The sequence below is a fragment of the Zalophus californianus genome, chromosome 10 (genome assembly GCF_009762305.2).
Source record: "Zalophus californianus isolate mZalCal1 chromosome 10, mZalCal1.pri.v2, whole genome shotgun sequence".
In the NCBI taxonomy this organism is placed as follows: Eukaryota; Metazoa; Chordata; class Mammalia; order Carnivora; family Otariidae; genus Zalophus; species Zalophus californianus.
In genome coordinates, this window is record NC_045604.1 from 40,871,532 (window position 1) to 40,895,212 (window position 23,681).

General features: G+C 35.7%; 1 protein-coding gene across 2 annotated transcripts in view; it reads left to right on the plus strand.

Moving 5' to 3' along the window:
* Positions 1–23,681, plus strand: part of TOR1AIP1 (torsin 1A interacting protein 1) — a 40,011-nt gene that overhangs the window by 2,246 nt on the left and 14,084 nt on the right. For both annotated transcript variants that reach the window (XM_027612710.2, XM_027612709.2), the window contains exons 2-9: positions 558–635; positions 3,550–3,609; positions 4,511–4,555; positions 14,795–14,836; positions 15,672–15,758; positions 18,672–18,728; positions 22,472–22,513; positions 23,256–23,324. In XM_027612710.2, the coding sequence (XP_027468511.2) occupies positions 558–635; positions 3,550–3,609; positions 4,511–4,555; positions 14,795–14,836; positions 15,672–15,758; positions 18,672–18,728; positions 22,472–22,513; positions 23,256–23,324 (480 nt within the window). The remainder of the gene's footprint in view (positions 1–557; positions 636–3,549; positions 3,610–4,510; positions 4,556–14,794; positions 14,837–15,671; positions 15,759–18,671; positions 18,729–22,471; positions 22,514–23,255; positions 23,325–23,681) is intronic.

Consider the following 23,681-nt stretch of genomic DNA (forward strand, 5'->3'; position numbering starts at 1 on the left):
GTTGCTATTGGGTGTAGCTACTCAAGAGAGTTTAGCCCACTTAGTTTTATCTCTCTTTTAAGATTAGAAGCTTCCTGAAGACAAAGATCCCATCATCTTTGAAGTTAGGTTAATTTTATCTCCTTCTATATCTGAAGACCTCTTTGCACATGGTAGGCAATAAATAGGTTACATTATATTGACTCTGCCACAGAGCCTAGTGCAGTTATATACGCTAACTTTTTTTTAATACATAAAGGGTTTATTTCTGTTTTAGTAAATCTATAAGGTTCTAAACATTTTTCACACTTCTCCATTCTTCCACATCATTTCTGAAACTGTGGCCCATCTTTTAAATTTCTAAAGTAATATACTCATTGTAAACCATCCAAAGTGAGTTTATTTTTTATATAGCTTTGAGAAGTTATACCCAAATTCCTAAATTTTGGTAGATCTAATTACACATTTCTAAAGAAATGAATTACTTGCATTTCTGCTTATATATTGCTGTTAAGGTGCATAATCTGTACCCACGTCATATATTCTGAATTTTGACAAAAGTCATGTCTGTTCTTTAGAGGACGAACCATCTTCACAAACTGTTTTAAGCCAAACAGTCCCAAAGAAAACTATCCAGAGAACACAAGAAACTCCAGGTAAGAAAAGTGATTTTGTTTTTTGCCTTATCTGCCAACTTTTTTTTATGTACACATGATAGCCTGGTTCATCAAGGGTCCCAAATCATAACTTACTCGGCGGTTCAGTGAATCTTCTCTGTAGATTGTTTATTGGATTAAGCCATATAGGCATATGTCAAGAAAAGATGGGATGGATACTTGAGTAACTACTAATTACCTGCCACTTTGTGTATCGTCATTCATTCACATAACTCTGCAGGATCAATGTAGCGATTTTATAGGTGAGGAAACTGGAGCTCAGAGAAGCTAAGACTCTTCCCTATGATTACATGATATATGATGGAACCAAAATTCATACCCAGGTTTGTCTTCTCCAAAGCCTTTTCATTTTCCCTAAGCACCTCATTGTCACTCTCTTGTGTAATAATTAGCTACTCAGTGAAGTTCGTTAAGTGTGGTGTGCATGATTATGTCACACTACTTTCCATTTAAAATGGATTAAGTGGGGGGCACCTGGCTGGCTCAGTCAGTAAAGCATGGGACTCTTGATCTCAGGGTCATGAATTCACGCCCCATTTTGGGCATGGTGCCTCCTTAAAAAAATAAATAAAATAAAATGGATTAAGTAGTCTAGATAGTAAAATCATGACATGATGTGGTCAGTGTTTCATCAAATCTAAAATGTCATCAGTTGTAAGATCTACCATCATTTTTTTATGTACCACCTAGAAAGAAGAAATACTGCCAATTAAACTATAATATGCCATAGATGGTATGATGCATCCCAATTTCAGAGATGTTAAAGTGTAGAAATATTTGTATCTTAGTATCAATGTAACATAGAAGTAGGCTACATTGATAGTCTACTTGAGTTTTAAAAACCATTTAAATTATTTTGAAAAGCAGGGGAAAGGATTTAGTTCAGTTATTAATGCTTAGTATCCTTTTAGTTTTTAGTTCTATTTATTTTCAGTTTGCTTTTTTTGATATTAGGAAAGTCCCACAACTGTAAATAATCGTAACTATGAAACTGACCATCCCTGGCTTTTTTTTTTTTTTAATAACATATCTTGACTTGTTTCCTTATCCATTGCTTCTGATAAGATTATGCTTTGGGGTGCCTGGGTGTCTCAGTCATTTGAGCGTCAGACTCTTGATTTCAGCTCAAGTCATGATCTCAGGGTCCTGGGATCGAGCCCCACATTGGGCTCGCTGCTTGAGACTCTCTCCCTCTGCTCCTCCTCCTATGCATGCACGTGCGCACACACTCTCTCTCTAACTCAAATAAATCTTAAAAAAAAAAAAATTATGCTTTATAATTTGACCTATTCTGTTCTCAATTTAGAATAAAGTTCAAGTTTAGTTCCAAATAAACATACCCTTTATATTTGATGCCTATATTACTGTGTTAAGATTATAAACTCTCTTCGGGGCGCCTGAGTGGCTCAGTCGTTAAGTGTCTGCCTTTGGCTCAGGTCATGATCCCAGGGTCCTGGGATCGAGGCCCGCATTAGGCTCCATGCTCAGCGGGAAGCCTGCATCTCCCTCTCCCACTCCCTCTGCTTGTGTTCCCTCTCTCGCTGTCTCTCTCACTGTCAAAAAAAAAAAGGGTTATAAACTCTCTTAGAAAAATACTTTGAAGGGCGCCTGGATGGCTCAGTCAAGCATCCGACTTGGTTTTACCATGGGTCATGATCTCTTGGGTGATAAGATTGAGCCCCAAATAGGGCTCCCTGCTCAGTGGGGAATCTGCTTAAAGATTCTCTCCTTCTGTCCCTTCCCTCACTTGCACGCATGGTCTCTCTCTCTCAGATAAATAAATCTTTAAAAAATAAAGACCTAAACCAAGGGGCCACCTTCTAAAACAACCTAATAAAGACAACTACATCATTTGTCATCCTGTTTTTGTAAGTCATGTTAAACGTTGATTATATTAGCTTAGAAGACGGATACAGTTTGAACTCTTCTTATTGTTAGAAGTCCCAGAACTGAATTGTTTTCACATTAAAATAGCTGTTGGGTTGTTCATCCGGTTCAGTCCATGTATACTTATATGACTGTTCTGCGATCAGATTCATTCTTTACTGGAAATCATGAAGCTAATTTTACAACATGAAATTATATTAGGAGAATTTCATTTATTTTTCCTACAGTTAAATAGATATTTTTGTTCTAATAGTTGTGGTTCCTAGCTAAATAATCATAGATAATTATTTTTTAATGCCTACTATTTTATCACAAACATTTGATTCTTTGGCTGCTGAACATTTGATTCTTTGGAGCATTCATTCATTCTCCAGATATTTATCGAGCACCTACTTTATGCCAGTCCCCACACTAGATGCTGGGTGTGCGGTGGTGAGCAAAAGCAGGCAAGGGACAAAGATTGCTACAGAAGAAGGATACTTGCTATTTTATTCTCTAATACCTCTCTTTGGTACTCTTTCTCCTTCAAGTATCTTATATAAGGCGAGCATACAGGAAATGCTTCTTAAAAGATGGAACTGAAATAGTAATTGATGCCTATAGATTAAGTTGAGCTTTAGGTTTAACTAAATCTGAAAAGGGTGGGAATGCAGAAGAGGAAAAGAAGGAAGTTGTAATGATGGGATTATGAACATGTACAAGATTTATTTTTAAAGGTAATTCTTTAAGTTTTAAATACCTGATGTGTGAAGTACTAGCAACTAAGGTAGATATTTCATAAAATCTGAGAGCTGAAAGATTTAGGGAAGTCATCTGCTCAAAGTTTCTATCAGTGCAGGTATCCCTTTGTCAACATCCATTCATATAGTGCCTGATCATTTTCACTGAAATGGAAATCATTCCCTCACTATCTGTTTTGTTTTGGAGACAACAATAATTTATTTGTTTATTGTTTACTTGTTTATTTGTTCATTTCATATTTTTTTTAAATGTTTTCCTATATTAGTGGTGAGTGAAGATCCTATAATCAGCCTGCGTAGACCCCCTCTAAGAAGTCCAAGATCTGGTAAGAGATTATTTTGTCTGTTGGTTTAACTGTTTTATAAATATAGTTTTATTTTTAAATAGGTTAGCACGTGTATTCATATGGTTCAGAATTTAAAAGTTATTATAAATATACAATGAAAAATCTCCCTGCCCTCTCTGTCCTTTACGCACTCAGTCTCCTCATCAGAGGCAACCAATGTTTTCAGTTTCTTAGGTATTTTTTTAGAGATATTTTATGGAGATACAAGGAAACTCATGTATAAATATTTTCCTCCCTTCTTAACACAAATGTTAGCCCAATAAACACTCTTTTCTGCACCTTCCTAATTGTGTTTATTTCTATTTAATATATTAACACATCTTTCCATATACATATATAAAGGGCTTTCTTATTCTTTTTAAGAGGTTGTTCTTAATATGTTGCTATGATATTTTTTGTTAGCATGATGATTTTAAACTAGGATCAGGGACTTTTTATTTTTCCCAGCATAATGCTACTAAAAAAAAACAAGACTGAGGCTTTAATAGCTCAGGGCTATAAAATTTTTCTGCCTCATTTATATTTCTTTTTGACTAAAACCTCTAAGAAATGTTGCCCTTAAGTTGATTTCTTGACTATAAAAGAAAACTAGTAAAGTCATTCCAAGCAGTCTACTCTTGCTTCATTTTCAGAGTTTATTAGGGTACTTTCTCATGGAAACTAAAAAAGAACCTTATTTATCTTCACATTAGGTTTCTACTCCTCAGTCCTTTTCTTTAAGAAAGAATTAGGATGGTTTTTTTTGATGGATGGCTAACTGTTATTTTAAGTATTATAATGATAAAGATCTGTTAAGGTTTTGATGATGAACTTGTGGTAAAGAACCATATGATGCATTTCCTTTTAAGCTCTAATCATTTTCTTGCTATCTCTCTTGCAGATTCGGCATACAAAACAAATGGAAATACTAAAATGAGTGAATTAGGTTTGTTTATCTCTAATTCTTACAGGTTCTTTTTGAGGATTTTCATTACCAGAATACAGGAATATACACATTTAGTCGTGAGCTTGAGAATATTACTTTGTTCATTATCTCAGCTTGTGGGACACTGTCCCTATGGCCATGATCTTTCTTAATCACCCTGGTTTTTATTCTATCTGAAATTATGTCTTTTGTCATATTAATTTAAATTCGTATATGAACGTGTAATAACAAATACATTTTAATTTTTATTAATTAGACTTTGTTAAATTCACACTGCTGAGAGAAAAGGGGATCTCAACTTACATGTTCACATTTTTTCTTGATTTAGAAAGTAAATTCTAGATGTTTTTCATAGTAAGTTCAGTGTCCTTTGCCATGTTTGTTGAATTGGTTTAAATGCTTTTCCAGTGTTTGCCTTGGTGTAGGACATAAGATACCAAGAGTGAACCTACATTGATTGTGGTTGGACTTAGTTTTAAGTTACAGTATTTTTCTAAATTTAGAGATGAGTCAAAAGGAAGGACGCTTCCTTTTTTTTAATAACTTGTTGCAACTTCTTTGAAATTCATCTTTCACTTAAGTTCAGGCTGATTTCTTAGAGACTTCAGGATTTAGTGTCTGGGTACTGAAAATGTTCCTTGCAGTATGCAACTCATGTGTACTCATACCCACCAGAGTTTCTCAAGTGTTCTATTTAAAAACTTAAAAAAAAGTTTTTAAGTTACAGTCTCTTAATTGGGATAGAAGTTGGAGCTGAATTAATCCAGTACTTTTACTTTCTATTGTAGATTTAGAAATTATTTTTGTAAGTACTTTATAATAAGAACTAACTTTTTAAAAACTGCTTTCCAGTTTAAAGAAAAATTTCTACAGGATTAATAGAGAATGGCATCCTCTCATTCTTTTTTATAGTAATGTTAGTACCTTCTTAGAGTATTAAAAGTGACTATTCATGGAGCTTGAGTATTATTGATATCCCCAAACTATTCTTTACACTCTCTTTCCTGCTACCCCATTCTGACTCTTCGCGAAAGCGTGATTGGCACTGAATAATCTTACAGGTACCGCTCTTAAAGGTGTCTGTATGGGGAGTTGGCCTCTGAGTAAAATCTGACCTGCAATCCTGTTTTTATACAGCCTGTGAGCTAAGAAAAGAGACCTCGTGTGGCTGGCAAAGTCTCAAATATTTACTATTTGGCCCTGTATAGAAAAAGTTTACCAGTCCCTGGTTTATACCAGTGGCAGGAATAAAGACCACAAATTACTCAAAGTGACATTTGTTTGTTCTAAGAGTAAATTCAGAGAGTTACATACTTACCTGGACATATTTATCATAGCACTCCATATTAGCCTGTATGGACAGCACAAGAAGAAAGGAGGCAAAATGACTCCTACATTCTATCTAGTCTTCTCTTTGAGAAAGCACCAGAATCTCATTTACGAAATCTTCTTATCTTTGTCCCCAGACAAGAGCAAAAAATAAGCAAAGTTTTATTTCCTTGAATATCCTTCACTTCTCACAGCAACACTCAATAAGTCTCTTGGAATAGAGACTCTATAATAAAGATATACTTGGAACTTTGTATTTTCCTTAAATTCTGTAACCAGGCAAAAGAAAGTGATACAATTAGTGGTTGGTTTCCACCAGGAGAGATGGTCTTAAGTGATCTATTCTTACGACAGACAAGTTCCTAGGACTTCTGAAAGTACCTTTTTCTAATTGGTTGAGATTATTGGAACAGCAGTACCTCCTTCACAGCTCCTTTAATTATTGCCGTGTGGCTATTAAGTGCTACAGCTTTTATAATTATTTTTTCCTCTTGAACCCACTTTATTTGGAATCAGGGTGGGGAGGGCTCCAGGCCCGCTGGGCCCGCAGCAGTGCTCGCACCTGGCTGATCCGCCAGTCGACACTGGAGCCCACCGTGCCACTCAAGGCAGTGTACTGCTCCACACTGTGTCTGTAGTATACCACGGGCAGCTTGTGTCACCCACGAACAGGGGGCTGATGGCGCGTAGCTCCTTCAGCGATAACTGGTTGAGGGCAACCCCCTTGGTCTTGGCCATGAGCACTGCCTTCTTGGAGATCTTGTCCTGGTGGAATGGCATCCCTTTGCGGACCAGGTAGTAGGTGAGGTCAGTGGCCAGAATGTCCGGACTAAGACCTGTGCTGTGTTCTCACAGTGAATCTGGGGGACACTAGTGGGGGGGAGGGGAATGGTGAGTCCTGGGGACCCTGGGTGGTGAAGCTGCCAGCCCCAGGCCCAAGCTCTATCCCCCTCAGCCAGGTTGTCCCCAGCTGTGGGCGGATGTACTCTGACCCAGCCTATTCTCTCTGCTTTGCCCCAGCTTTATAATATTTTAACTTTTTTTAAAAATTAAGGGTATTACTGCTCCAAATAAAAGTTTAATTTCTCAAAGTTTCTGCATAACCATAGGGAAGAATAATACCTTTTTAAAAAACAAGTGTTTTAACCTTCTACATGTAGAAGCAAAGGAGTTTAAAATAAAGGAAGATGAATACAAAAGAGGGAAATGAAATTAAAACTTCCGCATAGTCCTAGATGCTGCTGATTCATCATCAGATTGTATTTAAATATTTATACATTCTTTGCGGCTTAGGTTAAAAAGATGAAACTGGAAAGTTTAAAACCTTGCATGAAACCTAATTATTAAGCACTAATTTCACACTATTTTCTTGAGTGGTTAAGTAATGTTGTCATGGTATGAGAAATATTATATTAACAAAGCCTTAACTTAAAAATCTTTATTCTGTGATATAAAAACTTATTCATTTATTATATATATATAAATCGATCAGTGGCCTAAATGCTAGAACCATAAAGAACTACGACTTTTTTTTTTCTAGCTCTTACAGTACATGATCTAATGGAAAAGAAAAACAAGTTAGAAAAATTGTTGTAATGTTCTAAGTGTTGAAATGGTGGTACGTGTATGTGATAGGCTGGAGGAGAAGTGCCCCACACTGCAGGAGAGGTTGGGAAGGTTTCATGGAGGAAATGGCATTTGACCTGAATTTTGAAGATGAGTAGCAAGCAGAATGGGGAAAGAGATTTGCAGGTACTTGTAAATGTCTTGTAATAGACATCACTATCTTCAGAGTCTGTGCAGTATGAGAAATTAAACTCTTTTGCATTAGAGTCAACAGTCTCTGATTAGCTGTGACTCTGAGATATGTTAAATAACTTTTAGGATGACTTTCTAATAGTAGACTTGGAATTCTTGACCTTCATTTACTAAAATGAAAATCATGTTTTAAAAAAATTGTAAATATAGGCAAGACAATGGGTAGACTGATACAGTGATGTTTATTATAAAATCAAATAAACCTATAGGATTTATTATTATTTAGAACATCTAATTCATATCATTGGACTATGCATAGGCACAATGATATTAGTGATATCAAGACAACCTTGTTTAACAAGTTACTGTTCGTGTCTTGAATACTATTGATAAATATTGTTAGAAAAATTCTAAAGAAAGGACTTTTAAAGACTAGAATCAAAGTTTTAAAAGTGTTCAAAAATAGGTAAAATCCATGAAATAGGGAATACTTCAAATATAATGGTATAAAAAATAAATGGGGAGCTCCCTTATATAAGTTGGTTAAAAAAATAATTCTTAAATTCTCCCCCAGGCTAATTAGACAATACATATATAAAGAAGACAAAAGATATTGAATTTTAGGCAACCTTTATATGAGGGATTGATTATTAGGTGAATTGGCTCTGAACAAATTGACCTGGAGTTTAAAAAGTATGCAGAAATAAATTAGGATCAAAAAGAGAGGGTAACTACACTACTCATTTTTTTTTTTTTACTGATAGCTCAATGAAGGAATATATAGATTCTAAAATCAATTTGGCCTTAAATTTTGCTATACCAAGTAATTTTTAAATTATATAAAACATAATGCCCTAATATAAATGTGACTTTAGCAAAGCTGCTGTTGTAAATGAGTTACCCTTAGAAGTTGTTGTTTGTTGGAACCTCAGAAGAGTTCAGCCCCTCTGTCTTTTCTTCATCAATTTATTCAAAAAATTATTGAGACAGATTTCTGGTTTCCCTCCCATTCCACATGTAAGAAGCTTGGAAGTCACCACGCCAACCTAACAACAAATAAACACAACTGAAAAATCAAAAGCTCTTTTTGGATCTGTGAGAAAGGAGAGAACACAGGGCAAATGCCTGCCTCCCAGAGTAGAGAGACAAATACAGGATATCATGGCTTCTCAAGAGCTGACTCAAAAGTGGAGACTTTTGCAGGTACCAGTTCTGGGGTAGAAAAACCTGAGCTGTAACTGATGAATTGCCGGAGGCTCCATGTGGAGAAGTCTGAGAGTGAAAAATGCCAACGGGACCCAGTCTCATGGGGCCCTCACTATACTGTGAGATTTACCTCCAGGAGCTCAACCAAATCCCCATGGTGTATATATCAGAGAAAAATGCCCTCATGCTTTCGCAGGGAGAGGGGGGGAAAGGAATCATTTTGAAATATGTCAGAGCACTTTGTTCTTAATAAGGCCTGCCTTCAGGGCAATCTAGTTAACCAGAGCCTGACCTACTGGAGTATTATCAGAGCCCAACTGAGCTAGGAGAAGGAAAATTCCCTACTCTGGGCCACTCTAGACATCCTGTGCCATCTAAGGAGGAAAGAAAAATATTGAGAACCACTTTTGAAGTTCACAGTTCAGAGGCATAAAGTCACTGAAAGAAAGAATTATAGGACAATGGAGCCCTTTCCCTCCCCTGACACCTCATCAGCACATTACTAAAGGCCTGTTTACAGCAGTTCTTTTTACCTAGTACATCGTGTTCAACCATCAGGACATAATCTTGAGATTAAGATTTGGTATCAAGAGGCAGCGTTCCTGATTTCAGCTCAGGTCATAATCTCAGGGTCGTGAGATGGAGGAGCCCTGTGTCAGGCTCTGCACTGGGCATGGAGCCTGCTTAAGATTCTCTCTCTGCCCCTCACATGTGCGTGTGAATGCATTTGTTCTCTCTCAAAAGAAAAAGATGTACCAAAAGGCAAAAAACAATTTGAAGAGACAGCTAACATCAGAACCAGATATGGCAGGAATGTTGGAGTTACAAAACCAGAAATTTAAAACAACTATGATTAATATCTTAGAGATTCTAACGGATAAAGTAGACAGCATGCACAAACAGATGGGACAATATAAACAGAAATGAAATCCTAAGAATCAGAAAGAAATGCTAGAGATTAAAAATAAAAACAAAAACAAACACTCTGATAGAAATGAAGCCTGCCTTTGATGGACATACTAGATTGGACATGGCTGAGGAAAAAAATTTCTGTGCTAGAGGGCATATCAATAGAATTCTCAAATGATAATGTGATGTGATAGAGGTGTTAACTAAGGCTGTGGTGGTGGAAATGCAATATATAAATTATCAAGTCAGCATGTTATATACAAACTTACACAATGTTGTGTGTCAGTTATACCTTAATTTTAAAAACTAGAATTCTCAGCCAAAAGGAAGGAGAAACAAGGACTGAAAAAAACAACATCCAAGGACTATACAGCTATAAAATGTGTAACACACATAATCGGAGTGCCAAAAGAAGAAAAAAGGAACAGAAGAAATACTTGAAACAATAGTGATTAAGAATTTCCCCAAGTTAATGTCAGACACCAAATCACAGATTCAGGAAGCTCAGAGAACACCAAGCAGAATAAATGCCAAAAAAATACACGTGGGTGTTTATCATTTTCAAACTACAGAAAATCAAAGATAAAACCTGAAAGAAGCTAGAGGAAGAAAACACCTGACCTATAAAGGAACAAAGATAAGAATTACATCCAACTTTTCTTCAGAAACCATACAAGCAAAAAAGAGTGGAGTGAATGATTTTAAGTGTTGAGATTTAAAAAAAAAAATGACCAAGCTAGAATTCTGTACCTTGCAAAATTATCTTTCAAAGGTAAAGCCTTTACCCAGGCTAACCAAGGAAAAAAGAAAAAAGAGAAACTAAGAAAAAAATGACACAAATTACTATAGATAGAAGCAGAGGAAATACTTCCCAACTCATTCTGTGGGGCCAGCATTCCCCTAATACCAAAACCAGACAAATACAAGAAAACAAAACTACAGATCAATATCTCATGAACATAGATGCAACAACAGTCTTCCACAAAATACTAGCAAAATGAATCCAAACTACAAAACGAATTAGGGGCACCCGGCTGGCGCACTCAGTAGAGCATGGGATTCTTGATCTAGGGATTGTGAATCCGAGCTCCACATTGGGTGTAAAGATTACTTAAAATTTTTTTTTAAATCTTAAAAAAAGAAAGGCACACTAGAACCAAGTAGGATTTGTCCCAGGTACGCAAGGCTGGTTCAACATTTGAAAATCTATCACATCAACAAACTAAAAAAGAAAAGTCACATGATCATGTTGATAGATGCAGAAAAAGCATGTGACAGAATCCAACACCCATTCATGATAAAAACTCTATCAGTAAACTAGGAATAGAGGGGATCTTTCTCAACTTTATAAGACTACAAAAAATCTTACAGCTAACCTCATAATGGTGAGAAACTGGGAGCTTTTGTATTAGTATTAGTGCTAAAAAGAAATAGCTATCAAGCTATGAAAAGACATAAAGGAACCTGAATGCATATTTAGGCAGAGATGGCCCTGCTTACCATTCCTTACCAACATTGTGCTGGAAGTTCTAGCTAATGCCGTTAAGACAAAAGGAGACAAAAGGTATACAGGTTGGGAAGAAAAAAACTGTCTTTTTTCACTGGTAACATGATCATCAATGTAGAAATCTAAAAGAATGGACAAAAAATAGGAACTGATAAGCAATTATAGCAAGGTTATGGGATGCAAGTTTAATACACCAAAGCTAATCACTGTTGTACATACCAGCAATGAATAGGAGAAATTTGAAATAAAAAACAATACAATTTACAATAGCATCCCTTCCCCAAATGAAATACTGAGGTATAAATCTAAGAAGTTATGTACAAAATCTATCTGAGAAAAACTACAAAATTAATGAATAAAATCAAAGAATTTACTTAAAGGGAGGTTCCACATTCATGGATAAGATGACTCTGTTGTCAAGGTGTCAGTTCTTTTCAACTTAATCTATAGATTCAGTGCATTCCCAATGAAAATCCCAACAACTTATTTTGCGGATATTAAAAAATGATTAAGTTTATATAGAGAGTTGAAAGATCCAGAATAGCCAAGACAGTATTGAAGAACAAAGTAGAAGGGCTCAACCTCCAGTAATCGAGACAGTGTGGTGTTGGTAAAACAGTAGACAAATAGATCAATAGAATAGAATAGAGAACCCATAAATAGACCACGTGTAGTCAACTGATCTTTGACAGAGGAGTGAAGGCAATACAATAGAGGCAAAGAGAGTCTTTATTAAAGAGTGCTGGAACAACTGGATCTACATGTAAAAAAATGAATGTAGACACAGACCTTAAACTCTTTGCAAAAATTAAAATGTATCACAGACTTAAATATAAATTTTAAAAAACTAGAAAACAACTGGAAGATACCAGGAGAAAACCTAGAGGACTTTGGATGTGGTAATGACTCTTTAGATATAAACCAAAAACACAACCCATGGAAGAATTGGTAAGCTGAACTTCACTAAAGTTAAAAACTTCTCTGCAAAAGACAATGACAAGAGAATAACACAAGCCACAGACTGAGAGCAAATACTTGCAAATGACACATCTTATAAAGGGCAGTTATCCAAAATATACAAAAAACTCTTAGAACTCAACAATAAGAAAACAACCTGATTGAAAAATGAGCCATACAAAAAAACCTGCACACACATTAATAGCGGCTTTATTCATAATTGCCAAAGCTCGGAAGCAACCAACATGTCTTTCGGTAAGTGAATGGATAAATAAACTGGCACATCCAGACAACGGAGGAGTATTCAGGGCTAAAAAGAAAGGAGCTATCAAGCCATGAAAAGACACGCAGGAACCTATATGACATTCTGGAAAAGGCAAACCTATTGAGAGTAGAAAGATTAATGGTCATCGAGGATTTGGCGGTGGCGGTGGCGGTGGCAGTGGCGGTAGGGGAAGGATGAATAGGATAGAGCACAGAGGATTTTTTAGGGCATAAAAATTCTCTGTGTGATACCATAATGATGGGTACATGTCACTATACATTTGTCTAAACACAGAATGTGCAACACCAAGAGTGAATTGTAATGTAAATTAGGGTCTTTGGGTGATTGATGTGTAAATATAGATCCATCAATGACACCACTTTTCAACAAACAGAACACTGGTGGGGGATGTTGATAATGGAGGAGTCTATGCATGTGTAGGCCAGGGACCGTATAGGAAATCTATCTGCCTTCCCCTCAATTTTGCTGTGAATTTAAACTGCTCTTTAAAAAGAATTAATTTAAAAAGTAATGATGCCATTATAAATGAGATTGATGCAGTGGTAGATGGGTAGTAGACTAGAAATCAGAAGGGCTTGTGTTCAGGTCCTTTTTTTATTTGTTCAGACACCCTTAGAAAAATCACTTAATATCAACGAGCCTTATCCAGGAGAGTATTCCCTTATGACGTTATGGGAATCAGATTGCAGACATGATGGTTTTTTCTGAAAACTAGCAGCATGCAAATATCAAGGGCTTAACTATTATTAAGATAACGACTTAAGGCATAACCATTGATTCTTCTTTTTTTTAAAGATTTTATTTATTCATTTGAGACACAGAGATAGAGCATGAGCAGGGGGAGAGGCAGAGGAGAAGCAGGCTCCCAGCTAGGTCAGGAACCCCATGTGGGGCTCCATCCCATGACCCTGGGAGAATGACCTGAGCTGAAGGCAGACATTTAACCATCTGAGCCACCCAGGCACCCCGTAACCATTGATTCTTAAGAAAACATCTTTTGTTTGCGTGCTATGGGATTAGTTATATGAATAAAGAATGTAAACTGCTGTACAAAAGACAAGTACAATAATAGTTACATGCTTAGAAAACTCCAAAAGGGGAATGATATTTTTTTGTATGAATGGAAATATTTATGAAAAAGTTTTAAGAGAATAGCACTAAGGCAAGTTTGACTTTCCATTTTTCTGCTTGGAAAAGAAAATTGAAAAGACAGTCTCCCTAAAGATCCTAAATTAAAATGCAATATAATATACCAGATTCTAGCTTTTTAAAAGTACAGAGTATGTGTAGTTAATGGTTAGTTTTTTTCTTATACCAAAAATACTGGCAAATATATTTCACATGTTGATTTACACTTGCCACTATTATAGTAGGAGTAGTTTGACCAGTGTTATATTAATATAATTAAACTGATCTGAAGAAAAGATTCCCAAATTCACCATATAATGTGTTGGCCCTTGCCTTCCACAGTGGTTTTCCCTTTTTGAAAAGCAAATAGGGATTAAAATCATTAGAAGGAAAAGCTAAAAAGAAACAGATTTCACAATGAATCATGGAACACTACATCAAAAGCTAATGAAATGATGTAATGTATGGTGATTAACATAATAAAAAATAAAAAAACAGATTTCAGCTTTGTGAGCAGTCTATTTCATGCTACTTCTCAAATGATCACTCAGCAATGTTTTAGCCCAATTATGCAATGCCACATTTGGGTTTATCTCCCTTTAATAAAAATCTTTCAGAATAGCCCTACATTTAAAATTTGTTTGATACATTTTCTCATTTATCTTTGTCCAAATTCTCTGGCTCTGAGAAATAGTGGTGTTCATGAACTTGCTGGAGCTAGACAGAGTTTCTTTCCCTCTTTCTTTCTTCCTTTTTGGATATATCAGTGCAATAAAGAACTGGTTCATCAGTTCTGCCAGGATGGTGGGTTTCTAAAGAGAGTGTAGGGAATCTGGCAGATAGAATGAGAATACAGTTAACCTTTATAGGGACTGGAATATTTGTCAACAGAATTTAATGTTTTCTGCAAACAGGGTACATTTTAGAGTACAAACGGACCTGCAGCTGAAAGAAAAATAAACTCTTCCTGATTCTAGTTTGTATCAGACTTATTTCTGAAATAACCTAGAGAGATATAATATGTGTATTTTTAAGATTTAATAGGAAAAAAGCTTAGTTGGTCCGTCTTTATGTTCACTTTCCTAAATTATATGCTTTTGTTTATTCCTGAGCTTTAGCTTCTGACACTATGTTTGACATGTCTGCTTTTCTTTTCTAGAAGCCACCGGTGTCCAACAGAAGGTCAATTTTTCTGAAGGAGGTATTTTCTTTTAAAATATTCTAAATCTTTTTTTCCCCATTAACATGAGGTGCAAGTTTGACAGGTATTTGAGAGCAGAAAATAGTGTATTTTTCTTCACAAAAAAAAAAAATCCATGCTTATCTGATGGGCCGGTAAAATAGGATAGCGTGAGCAATGATAGTCTTTATATGCATTTTAAGCATCTTTTGTCTGAGTTAATAATTTTAAGCAAAGTTAATAAAAAAAGGTTCTAGCATATGCTGGCCTATGACTATGGTATTAAAATAATCATTTTTTCAAAATCAGTCTGTGAATAGTACAGTAAAATTTAATCCATTTTAGAACCTGCCATAATCTAAGGTTACCTGCATACCATTTTAGAACCCGCCATAATCTAAGGTTACCTGCATAACAAAATGTTTGTTATGGGTGTATGTGTACATCCCCCTTTCAGAAACACAGATGGACATATGTAAACACATGTGTGTGCATATACTAATCTTGTCTGAATTTGCACACTGACTATATGTAGTTCCTCCCATAAGATAGAATTTTTCCACTATTTAATGCTCATTTGCTTACTCTCTGACTCTACAGTAAAGCTTCAGAATATAATCTTGTAGATACTACTCTGAATATTTGTTTGAGATATAATTATGTACCTCAGAGAACATTAATGTGCTCGATTTTAGCTTATATGAAAATTTGTGATCCAGAATAGTAAGCATAATAAATAGCAATTCTGTATCTGATAATTAGAGAAGCTTCATTTTAATGTTGAATTACTTATTTTTCTAGATCTTTAGAGCATTAGAATAAAGACTATACTAGTATATTATTTACTTCTTTTCAGGAGAAACTGAACAGGATGATCAAGACAGCTCTGACAGTGATATTACTACTGTTAAGGTCAGATCCGGGGATTCTCTTGATTCTGGAGGTAACATTGCTTTATATACATATGACTTTATCTTAGGAGGTGTCTTTTTAGTTAAAATATAAAGGTATTTGTGAATCTGCTTTTTAAAAAAATACTCCAAAGTATTTTATAAAAACTATTTAAAAAGTGTACTTTTTAATATTTATGAAAATTACTGATTTCATGTGTGCATCTAATTAGTAATGTAGTGCCATATAACATCTAAACAAATAAGTCACTTTTTAGCCTACTTTGATATTGATGAAATATAAGATATTTTTTGTGCTCAAAAGAAGTAGTTTTTAAAAAAACATTGTAGAGAGGGACGCCTGGGTGGCTCAGTCAGTTAAGCATCTAACTTAGGCCCTGGTCATGATCCCAGGGCCTAATTGAGCCCCATGTTGGGTTCCCCTCTTAGCAGGGAGTCCATTGTCCCTCTCCCTCTGCCCCTCCCTCCACTTGTGTACTTATGCGTGTGTGTGTGTATGTGTGTGTGCATGTGCTTCCTCTCTCCCTCTCAAATAAAATCGTTAAAAAATTTTAAAAATGTTATAGAGAAACTGATCTCATTGGCAGTGGTACTCATTACACTATCAGGAATGTTAGTTAGCTTTTAGGAAGTTTTTTTTTTTTAATTTTATTTTATTATGTTATGTTAATCACCATACATTCCATCATTAGTTTTTGATGTAGTGTTCCATGATTCATTGTTTGAGTGTAACACCCAGCGCTCCATTCAATATGTGCCCTCTTTAATACCCATCACCAGGCTAACCCATCCACCCACCCCCCTCCCCTCTAGAACCCTCAGTTCGTTTCTCAGAGTCCATAGTCCCTCATGGTTCGTCTCCCCCTCTGATTCCCCCATTTCATTTTTCCCTTCCTACTATCTTTTTTTAACATATAATGTATTATTTGTTTCAGAGGTACAAGTCTGTGATTCAACAGTTTTACACAATTCACAGCAGTCACCATAGCACATGCCCTCCCCAATGTCTATCACCCAGCCACCCCATCCCTCCCACCCCCCCACTCCAACAACCCTCAGTTTGTTTCCTGAGATCAAGAATTCCTCATATCAGTGAGATCATATGATACATGAAGTTTTAATATACCTAGGTAATCGCTTTTATCTCTGGATTGTTCAAATTCACACCAGGTCAATAATAACAGTTTATGATTGTTCACATGAATTTGTGTTTTATTAAAGGAAAGAATTGACTGAAGAGAAAAAAAATACCAATTGAGGCTTAAGAGAGTCCTGAACCAATTTGTAAACTCTGTAAATAATGAATAATTTATATTTTAGTCCTATGAAAGAGTAATTCTCCACTTTCCCCTTACCACCTTTTGAGAATTTCCGTAATTCCAGTTTTACTTCATCATTTCATTTTCAAAATAAGCTCATAAGCTGGTTTATGGGCATTTGGTATTCTCTATATTTCCCACCCTTCCTCATTTTCCCCCATTCTTTCTTGATACAGAAATCCCAGAGGAGATATGCACCATTCTAGCATAGTGGTTAAGAACATGGGCTCTGGAGCCAGAATCCCTGGGTTCCACTCCTCCACTACTAGGTTGGTGCCCTCAGGCCATTGTTTAACTTCTGTGTTCCTCAGTTTCCTCATCTGGGTTGTTAAGAGGTTAAATTAGTTCACATGTGCAAGCACCTAGAAAGTACCTGTCACATAGTAAACACTTAAATTAAGTGTTCTGATTAGTTTTGGTATATGTATACACAAAGCTCTAAAAATTAAGAGACTGATTAAGCCATTCATATAGCCAGTAATTTGATGCTATTGCCACTAGCATATAGCTCTTCAAAACTACATAAACCGCAGGCTCTGTGATCCCTTTAAAATTCTAATAAATTCTTAATGAAGCACCTACCCACATGCAGAAGAAAACTCTAGCTAAAGAACAAAATACAGATCTTCCTAGATTATTTTCTGGGTTAATTATCACCGAAGAGATACAAGAATAAACAAATGAGAAGGGATAAAAAGAGAGAGAGAGAGAGAGAGAGGCAAACCAAGAAACAGACTCCTAACTGTAGAGAACAAACTGACCAGAGGGGAGGTGAGAGGGGGGATGGGCGAAACAGGTGATGGGGATTAAGGAGTGCACTTGCTGTGATGAGCACCAGGGATTGTGTGGAAGTGTTAAATAATTGTACATCTGAAACTAATATTATACCATATGTTAACTAACTAGAATTTAAATAAAAACAAAACAGATCCATTGGAGTGCAGGAAGAAAATACTAGAATTTCATGGATGTTTATATTTTATTTCATCCATTTAAAATGTCTATTTTTATTTTATAATAAATGCAACATGTTAATTAATACATTATTTCAGTAATACATGTATATGTTTTGGAGATTGATGCTCCAATTTTTTTAGTAATAGGAATACAGTAACAAAAATATTTAGCTACCACCCTGAATATGTCAAATGCTCCTGCATCTGATCGCTTTTGAACAGATTTAGTTACGATTTCCATTTTTATATGAAAACAAGATTTTAAAGAAGAGTAGACTAAAATATGTAATATGTAACGTATTGGCCACTTACAAGAAAAATTTGAGGCAAAATGGGTGTTAATGATTTCAAGAAGATCCATTATAAACTTTCAAAATATTCCCCAATTTAAAGCTTTTTATTATCTCCCTTACCTCATGCCATGTTCTATATCTTACATTTTTTTCTTTAGGAAGTGGTTAGGGAAAGAGTTAATTAGTTAATTTTTTAAATACAACATGACTCTTTAGAAACTTTTTAAAAATAAATTGTGAGCCCAAGTGTTGAATTCCCTAGGGTATTACTGAATATCTTTGCTCCTTTGATTACTCATTGTTCTCTTATAAAATATGCATTTAAAAAGTACAATATACTTTACAGTGTACTATATTTATTTTTGTTGTGTTTTTAGATCAAACCCCCAGATCATCAACTCAATATCCAGAATCATTTTGGCAGTCATCACAAAGTAAGAGTAAAACCATGTCTTCAACTCTTAAAAGTCTACCTGTATGTGTGGTCAAATGTTGTTTTTATTTTTGAAGATCCTCTTTTCCACTTTAACCTGAAGTGTTGAAAAAGAGGTCTAGTGAATGCTAAAAAACTCACCCAGCATCTTGAATTTGCTTCAGCTCTGTACTCAAGCTTGAATTTTATTTTAAAAAACAAGAATCTGCGTTCTTCAACTTGTTGAATGTCCTTCCTTCCCATATAAATTTGTTGACTGTTTTTAGTTTAATTTAACTAATGTAGTTTGAGCATACTTATATGGACATATTCTAATAAGAATATAAAATTTTATATGTAGTGTGATTTGAGCTCTATTGCAAAAGTTTGGAAGGTTGAATGAGTAACAAACCAAGGTATAGTAAAAAGTTAATGATAAGGTAGGTGGTAGGTATATAAAAATCTTAGAACCTCGCTTACAATCTTGAAAATTTTCACGTGTTGAGCAATTTTAACAAAAGAAAAGATTGGAAAGTAATATACTAAAATGCTACTAACGATTTGTTCAGGATGGTAGAATAACTGGTGACATTTTTCTTTTCCTTTTCTTCTGTATTTTGCAGATTATCTACAGTGGATATGTGTTTCTTAAGCAGAAATGATACTCTTTTCCATTTTTAAACCAAGTCCCAGAATTTGAGTTAGTTATTAATCAACCTAAAATATCCTTGTATATAAAATCTTCAAGGACTTTTTTTTCTTTCCACATCACCTTTTTTGAAATATGAGACTGTATTTATTTACTTATTTATTTATAAAGATTTTATTTCTTTATATGACAGAGAGAGAGAGAGAGTACAAGCAGGGGGAGTGGCAGGCAGAGAGAGAGGGAGAAGCAGACTCCCCTGCTGAGCAGGGAGCCCGATTCAGGGCTCGATTCCAGGACCCTGGGATCATGACCTCTGAGCCAAAGGCAGACGCTTAACTGACTAGCCACCCAGGCGTCCCATGAGACTGTTTTTAAGGAGGAAGTCTTTAGAAATTTGCTTTGTAATCACTGTTTATAGAATTCCACTTTATTTCACTTTATATATATTTAGTTTTTAGAAGGTCCTGGGTTTGAAGTTAAAACTGCAATAAAACAAAACCCACCCACTAAGACACAAAAATAAATCATTTGTGGAAAATTACTTGCTAAATCATCTTATGTCTTTGCCTTTGTTATTCTATGTCTTTGATTTTTGGAAGCTCTTAAAAGTATCTCCCTATATAAATTATGCTACATGCATATAGTGGAATACTTTTTAATTATGAAAAGTTAGTACTTTGTATACTAATGAATAGGTGATCAAGATATATATCCTTAAATCTAAGATGCCATTATTTTATGTGTCACTGAGAAAGATAAACCATCCAGTTAAACTATGACTTATCCTTGATTATAAGATACAGACCTAGGTCAGAGGTGTTTTTTAAAAAGTATTTCTTGGGGTGCCTGGGTGGCTCAGTTAGTTAAGGGTCCGATGTTGGTTTCAGCTCAGGTCATGATCTCAGGGTTGTGGTATTGAGCCCCGTGTTGGGCTCTGCACTCAGCACAGAGTTTGTTTGAGATTCTTTCCCTCTCCCTCTCCCCCTCCTTCCCCTTCTGCCCTACCCCCCCCCCACGCCGCTCCCTCCCTGCCCCCTCACATGTACACACGCTCTCAAATAAATAAATAAATCTTAAAAAAAAAAAGTACTTGTAGAGGTGCCTGGGAGGCTCAGTCGTTAAGTGTGCCTTCGGCTCAGGTCATGATCCCAGGGTCCTGGGATTGAGCCCCGCATTGGGCTCCCTGCTCGGCGGGAAGCCTGCTTCTCCCTCTCCCACTCCTCCTGCTTGTGTTCCCTCTCTCACTGTGTCTCTCTCTGTCAAATAAATAAATAAAATCTTTAAAAAATAAAAATAAAGTACTTCTTTGTTTTTAATTTTTTATTGTTATGTTAATCACCATACATTACATCATTAGTTCTTGATATAGTGTTCCATGATTCATTGTTTGTGCATAACACCCAGTGCTCCACGCAGAATGTGCCCTCTTTAATACCCATCACCAGGCTAACCCATCCCCCCACCCTCCTCCCCTCTAGAACGCTCAGTTTGTTTTTCAGAGTCCATCGTCTCTAATGGTTCCTCTCCCCCTCCAACTTACTCCCCTTCATTCTTCCTCTCCTGCTATCTTCTTTTTCTTTTTTCTTAACATATGTTGCATTATTTGTTTCAGAAGTACAGATCTGTGATTCAACAGTCTTGCACAATTCACAGCACTCACCATAGCACATACCCTCCCCAGTGTCTATCACCCAGCCACCCCTTCCCTCCCACCCCCCACCACTCCAGCAACACTCAGTTTGTTTCCTGAGATTAAGAAGTCCTCATATCAGTGAGGTCATAAGATACATGTCTTTCTCTGATTGACTTATTTCACTCAGCATAACACCCTCCAGTTCTATCCACGTCCTTGCAAATGGCAAGATCTCATTCCTTTTGATGGCTGCATAATATTCCATTGTGTATATTTACCACATCTTCTTTATCCATTCATCTGTCAATGGACATCTTGGCTCTTTCCACAGTTTGGCTATTGTGGACATTGCTGCTATAAACATTGGGGTGCACGTACCCCTTCGGATCCCTACATTTGTATCTTTGGGGTAAATACCCAGTAGTGCAATTCCTGGATCATATGGTAGCTCTATTTTCAACTGTTTGAGGAACCTCCTTACTGTTTTCCAGAGGGGTTGCACCAGCTTGCATTCCCACCAACAGTGTAGGAGAGTTCCCCTTTCTCCACATCCCCGCCAACATCTGTCGTTTCCTGACTTGTTAATTAAAAAAAGTACTTCTTAAAATCAATGATGAAAGACATTTTAAAAAGCATGTGTCTATTTTTTTTAAGTATTTTGTTGGTATAGACTGAAAACAAATCTAAAAGAATATTCATAAGTCTAATTCACCATGGTATTCCTGCACATAGTAGGCACTTAATAAATACTTATGAATTTTTAAGTTACACGTTTCTAGAATGTTTTATTTCTTTTACAGCTAGCATATATTGCATTTGTATACAGAAGAAAATAGAAAAATTTAGTGACACTTGTAACAATGGGTAGAAATAACTCATTTCTTTAGGGCAGATTTGGAAATTTACTTTGTTATAATTGTTTGAAATATCATTTCTAATCGTCCCATTATATCATTTTACAGTTGTTAGATACCATCCCAAAACAAAAAATAGCATCTTTCTCTTCATAACTACTTTGTAATGCTCACATTGCTAACATACTATATATTAACATATATGGACTGCCTGGGTTTATATCTCAGCCCTACTACCTCTAGATATGTAATCTTGGGGAAATGATCAGTTTCAGTTTCAGTGTCCTGATTTGTAAATAGGGATAATGGTATATCAACCACATAAAGTTTGAGAATTAAGTAAAATTATACTTCATACCTGGTAAGCATTCAGTACATGCAGCCATTATTTTGATGGTATTGATCCTAAAGTTGACTTATTATTATCCAATTCTTGAATACTTTGGAAGTTTAGAAAAGGGAAAAAATGGATATATTGCATGTTTGGGACTGATGAAAGAAGGGTTTGATTTTTGTGGGGATTTTTTTGGTTTATAGTATCCATATTATACAAGTAGAATATCTATGGAATATCTTCACTGTTCTTATTTCCAAGTATTGTATGACCTTATCTTTGTTTTGTGTTTTAGGTCGAGACTTCATAACTCTTGATAAGCAACCTTCTGTGCTAAGTAAGTGGTTGGTTGTCTGTTCTTTTATCAGTCAAGTAATTCTGACTTTGTCAAATTTGGATTTGAATAGGGTTTCAAGTTATTTTACCCTCTTTGCCTTTTAATCTCACCACACATTGGTACCAAATGTGTAATTATTCTGTGATGTGGAAATGTGTTTAGGACTATTTTACCTAAAGTAACTTACTTACAAGAATAAATGGTTGGGCGCCTGGGTGGCTCAGATGGTTGGATGTCTGCCTTCGGCTCAGGTTGTGATCCCAGGGTCCTGGGATCAAGGCCCGCGTCAGGCTCCTGGCTCAGCAGGGAGCCTGCTTCTCCCTCTGCCTCTCTCCCTGCTCATGCTCTCTCTCTTCTCTCTCTCTCTCTGTTATCTCTGTGTTTCAAGTGAATAAATAAAATCTTTTAAAAAAAAAAGAATAAATGGTTAACTTTTTCTTCCTAATATTGAAATCAAGTTCAAGTATTATTGAGTTCAGTCATTCTCAGACCAGAACAAAGGACTTGTACATAGTTTTGTCTATTAGATGATTATATATTTATTTGCTGCCTATTTTGCTGTAAGTGGTTCATCCTTCATGGAATGATCCTTTAACATTATCTTTTACTTCTGAACCTGTTGCTTTTGTTGTTTTCCTCCCCAAATTTGTCTTGCCTTTCTGATAAATTTACCTTGTAAATTTGTATGGTATACATTTTCAAAGTATGTGAAATGATATTTTGATATATGTATTTGCTTCAGGCTCGGGATATCAAAAAAAACCTCAGGAATGGCTTGAACAAACCACAAGAATAAGGGCTAGGATGCAAAGTAAGTTGATAAATCTCTACCTATTGAAGTAATTTTAAGTTTATTTGCTGTTTTTCTTTATTGTTCAACATACAAAAATATTTAGTTCTTCAGATAGGCATTTTGACTGTAATTTCATTAATAAAGAACAGCTATGATTACTAGTTATTTCCATCTGCTTGGAGGAGCAGGAGATGGTCTGGATGTAAAGTGTAAATAGTGGTGTGAGAAAGCCTGCGGATGATGGGTCTAGACTTAAAAAATTGTCAGCTCTATCTAGCAGCAGTCCAGTCTGTACATGATCATGAAATTCTACTCTCTTGACAGCACCTGTTTTTTATTTGTAGCGGACTTTGTTTACTTTTATTTAAATAACCA